The sequence below is a fragment of the Thalia democratica genome, unplaced genomic scaffold, assembly GCF_965202585.1.
Source record: "Thalia democratica unplaced genomic scaffold, ktThaDemo2.hap1.1 HAP1_SCAFFOLD_945, whole genome shotgun sequence".
Classification (NCBI taxonomy): domain Eukaryota; kingdom Metazoa; phylum Chordata; class Thaliacea; order Salpida; family Salpidae; genus Thalia; species Thalia democratica.
In genome coordinates, this window is record NW_028139887.1 from 1 (window position 1) to 5,538 (window position 5,538).

General features: G+C 27.2%; 1 protein-coding gene across 1 annotated transcript; it reads left to right on the top strand.

Annotated features, from left to right (window-relative positions):
- Positions 1-82: 82 nt before the first annotated feature.
- Positions 83-4,549, top strand: LOC145847471 (uncharacterized). Its single transcript, XM_082953612.1, has 3 exons — positions 83-172; positions 345-450; positions 4,267-4,549. The coding sequence occupies exons 1-3, from the start codon at positions 83-85 to the stop codon at positions 4,398-4,400; spliced, it is 330 nt and encodes a 109-aa protein (XP_082809738.1). The 3' UTR covers positions 4,401-4,549.
- Positions 4,550-5,538: the final 989 nt, after the last annotated feature.

Below are 5,538 nucleotides of genomic sequence, written 5' to 3' on the forward strand. Positions count from 1 at the left end.
TCTTTACCTTTTACAAATGTTTGTAACGAAAAAGTATTAAATTTGTTTTCATCAGTTTTTTTTTTACAGAGTCTTACGCAGAATGATAAGTTTGATAACATTGAATGCCCAACTGGAAGCTAAAAGTGAAGCGGCAATAAAACAAGCTGAAAGTGCATCTAGAGCTGCACAGGTAAATTTTTTATTAAGTTATTTTAAACAAAAAAAGAATTAGTTTCTATTGTTTATTTGTTTTATTTTAACAACGCAAGGTCACACGTGTGCTTTGCGCTTTCTACAATAATTACTTACATTTAGTTAAATTAACTCAATTACTAGTTTAAGTTGAAAAAAACTTGAAACAGAGCCTCATTGGTAATGAAGGTGTAAGTGAAGAACAAAGTACCATAACAAAATCTTTAGAAGCCGAGATCGATAACATAAGAAAAGAAATTAGAGAATGTTTGAAAGGTTTGTTTTTAGTTAATTTTTTGATCAAAAACTTTAGTGATGTGTAGTTGTTTTTGAAATCGTAAAATCTATGAATGTTTGTATTATATAAAACTTTTCAGGTTTTTTTCTTAATTCTGCAACCCGCGACTTACAAAATTCTGCTAGTTCAAAATCTTTGGTTTATCATAATTTTTAACGTACTCAAATTTTTCAAAAAAATAACAACATATCTATCAATACCAACAAGCTTCATTTTTGCAAAACTTCTTCTTTGGTAAAAAATATTTTTCTCAAACTATCCTGGAATTACCTGCCGACGTAATACGCAAACAACACAAATTTTATCTGCATTAAACAATATAGAAAGCGTCGGCTGTAGATCTAAGATGGCTTCTGATTGGCTAATATTTTACTTGTTTTATTTTAAGTTTTAAGTAATTAATTTTTTTTTTAATATACTTTATATATATTTGGGTAAGGACTAAGAGTATAGATGTTCTTAATATTCTTCTGTATTATAACTTTACCCTCATTTGCATAAATTTGCATAAAGTTATGAATGAAAATAGTACTAAAAACTCACAACTGCAGCCGACCCGTATATAAACTGTTGAAATTTTAAGCTGACAATATGTTTATTAGACAATGTCTCCACGTTGAGGTTGATGTGATGCAAGCTTAGTAGCTTCTACACGATCAAAATATTAAAACTAGTTTAAGTGCTGTTGTCTACCAGATAAAGTCTTTATGGGCCCCTAGTAATAAAAAAAAGTATAAGAAACTTTTTAATAACAAATTGCAATAAAACAATCTTTTTATTAAATTTACTGCGTGCTGAAAACCAAATAAGAGCACATTTGAAATATTTAATACCAATTAGATCAAGTTTGTTTTGTAAAAATTGTTATAAAATTTACCCAGGCCCCATCATATAGCCTAAAAGTAATTATTACATATAGTTTTATTAGATTAGTAATGAAATTTAAATTCAATCTGTTTTAATTTTGTTACGAATACCGGAAACTAATTTTATCGAAAACTGTCTTTCATATCTACTCTACAGCAAATCTTATAATCTACAGTAATTTCTTTGAGCGAAGTACTGCATTGTTGACTTTGTTAAATTAAAAAATATTGAGTATCTCTATTTTAGCCCCCACTAGTCTTGGAGTTTTTATTATGGTGTTTCTTCGAAACATAAGAACAGATTAAAAATGAACTTAGTAAGCACATTAGTTAAAATTCAGTGAAAGTTAGAATGGTCAGAAATAACTTTTTTTTAAATACATCTTTAAAATTAATTTGTTTCTAAGATTAATCGAATTATCAATGCATTAACTCTTTTAAATACAATTTATTCAACAATTGTCAATTTAAGCTTACGCCGTTTCACCTAAAAGGTTCTTCAGAGCTTTTTTAATTGGCAATAAAAACGAGGTGAAGCTTACAAATATATATAATGAGATTAAGTAATGAGAAAGTAATTAGTTATTAATCAATTAGTAATTACGTGCTTGAGCAAATCCAAGGGAAGTTAATTAATTAATTGTAAAATAAAACTAAGCAAAAACGATCTTCAAAAAAAAAAAAACTTATAATCAAATGGCTAGTAATAAAAAAATTGAATAGACAAAACTTAAAATGGTATATAAAACAAAAAACAAAATACAGCAATAAATAAAATAAATATCAAAAATAAAACTAAAAATAACACAAAAAATAAATAGATTTAAAGTGGGGGCATATCGAAGTTAGTTAATTTCTTACATTGAATGCTTTATCTCTGTCCGCTTCAGCAATGGCCATTCTTTCTAGGTTGCATATAGTGCAATTGTCTGTTTTTTATGGAAACTGAGCAGTTAATTTTAAATAATACTTCCCATTCGATTTCGGAGAACTCAATATTGTTTGATGTAGTAAATTTAACCCGAGCCGTTGATTGTGATTTCGTAATAATGCTGTGCTTGTGTTGTTGCTACCTTGTTTTGAATGAATTTCCTGTAGAACCAATGTATTCTTTATCTCTAACTTTTGCTTTCTATATTCCTTTTAAAAGGCATTCACTGCTAAATGGGCAGTTTATCTTATTTCTACAGTTGCAAGTTCTGTTTGTTTTGTTTTCAACTTCTAAAATCTTTTAGTTGTGTGAGTTGATAATATTTCTTATATTGGGCAAACAGCTATATGATATTATAATTGTATTTTAGTTTTTACATAATTACAAAACGGAGAGTTAAAGTGATGTAGGAATGAGCATACTATCTTTTGTTTTTCTTACTGTTACAATTCGGGTCATTTTTGTCATAGTCTTTTAGCTTGTCATGTCCACCTAAAATTAGTGCTTCGTTAAAATCTTTCTTAATGCTATTAAGTATCTTCTTGTTGCTAGAAAGTTTGATTATTCTATTATTAGTCTCTGGACTTATGGCTTTTCTTATTGTATTGGGGTGATTAGACCCATTATTTATGTATTTTACATTTTAATTTTCCTTTTTGTATGGTGCAAAAGTATTGCTGCTTAACTTCATGTTAATATCCAAAAATTGTTTGGATAAAGTTGCATTCAACAGAAATCTTGAATCTGTGGTTTTAAATATATATTTAATTGTTTTTGTTGCCCTTTTACTTTCGCATTTAGATCTATTTAAAACGGCTAGGCCATCGTCACGATATAATCCAAAAGATAATAAACTACTCACGGCAGATAAATAAAATAAAATGTTGAGTCCTAACAGGTCGCTGATCTCAGCGCCCATATAGCTACCCATAGCCACGTCAAAGTTACTGGTGTCATGTTTTTTACCCATTCTGTGCCATTAGAGTCAGATAGTATGCTCATGCAGGAATGAGTTATTATTATTTTGCCCTGAGGACCTATTTTTATATAGCTTTCTACAAATTTTGATGCATTAGATAACTCATTCCTTGTGATGGAAGGATAAAACTTTTCAATGTCAAACTTCAAGAAATTTAGTGTTCTCTTGTTTTGTATTTTATTGAACCAGTCAATGACTTCAAAGGAATTCTTCCATTGAACTAAATTAGTTCTGATCTGATGTTTCTAGTTATTTTATCAAGTATATTTTTAGAGATAATTCCAATCTCTGATTTCATTGCATTAATTAATCTACATTTCAGTGAGTTAGGAAAGTTTTTCTTGTGGTATTTGACTGTTATGAAGGGTCTTTTTTGATGAAGCTTTTTTAGTTTACCTTTAATACTCAATTCTTTTATTATTGCTGCTGCTTTCAGATTAATTTGTTCCAAACAGTCATTAGAAGCTATTTTATTGTTATTGGTCAAGGAATTTTCATAAATTTATTGTAATTACTTTTGCTAATTAAATAGAGATGGTCAGTTTTGGCGCTTGGAATGATTAATTCATTTTGCGATTTAATTCTTTTAATGTCAGAGGACAACTGTTGCTGGAAATGAGAATTAAATTTTCTGAATTCAATAGACTTAACTAACAAATATAAATCATGTTCAAAATATTTGAGATCTTCGCACTCAGGAGCAGAGTTTCTGGTAGGAAAGCCAAAATAAGTGTTGTTGTCGTTATCAAGTAAACTATCATTATGTCTTGAGTACCAATGATAATAATTAAGCTCTTTATATTGAGCACTCCGTTTCATATAGTTTTTTAATATATGCATTAACTCTTTATAAATATTTTCGATTGCAGTAAGAAGTTTTAAATAAATTCACACGTTTTCTATATGTTTTTAAACTATGCCACAATTTAGAAAGTTATTTTATTTCTAGTATACGGAAATACTTTTGTTTTCATTTATTAATTGATGTAGTTGGTATTAATTTATACTAAATTTTTAGACAAACAAACTTCAGAAGCAAGCTTGTTAGCTATGACGTCACAAAAAAAATCACAGGAACGTGAATTTGATAGATTGGTTGGTGAGTTAAAAAAGATTCAAAATTCTGAAAACTCTGACAAAAAAGATGATTAAAATTAAAATTTTGCAAAGTTTCTGTCAAAAAGCCATTTTCTACTATTTATTAAAATTATGGTTATTTGCTGTTTAGAAATTTTCTAACTCAATGACAATGATTCTTGTTTACAAACTCAATGATGTATATTTGATGTAAGATTTTATTTATTTACTCACAACTTTTACGTAGTAATGTTAAATAGTATTTGGAATATTGTAATTCAAGCTTGTGAGTACCTGTAACAAATTTATCTTGTCACAGTAGTGCAAAAATGCTAAGTTAGTTTAAATTTATATTTATTTTATATCAAGGTGTCAGAGTTAAAATAAAGATAAAATAAATTGTCTGTTTATTATCAAAACTTTATGTTTATTTTTCTAATGTTAAACCATTATTGTAATTTCTTTAAATTGTTATTGGTTTCTCGGTATTAATTTTAACAAATCAAGTTTTAATTTTAATCTTTCTTTCTATATAATATTCACTACATAATATAGATAAATTTCTATTTTTTTAGACTGAAAAAGTAAAAATTTAATAAATTGTTTAAAAAAATAAATTTACAAAAATTGTTTCCCAACAAGACATAACTGTAAGGACGTTGTTTTTGCATTATATTGTTACATAATAAACTTGTTCTGTAAAACCTTTATTAGTTTCATTGTAAGACGATTTTTCAAAGCTTAAAAAATAAAGCAACAGATGTCTAATAGGTCAAGTTGTAGTTAAAAAATGATATGTGGTTACTATAAGCTAGAAAGTGTTATTTTCAATGAAATAAAAAATGCTCAGGTAATATCTGAAAATTACAACATTTTTTACTTTCAAAAGTATCACTTCTAAATTCTTACTTTTTACATAAAATATTATTTTACTAGACACTAGAGGAAGGCAGTTTAATTAAAAAATTAAGTAGATAAAATTTAATTTGAATGAGCTATCTATGAATAATGTAAGGCTTTAATAAGTACAGCTCAAAAATATATGTAGTTTAAACAGTTGTAGAAACGAGAACTTGATATTAATAAAAATAGTATTATCATAGAAATGAACTGGTGTTACTACGAAAGTTACATTTACACAAAGCATCTTTTTGCCCGGAAAACACTTATCTTCGTTTTATGTCTTAAAAAAAGATTAAGGGTTTAAGCTTAG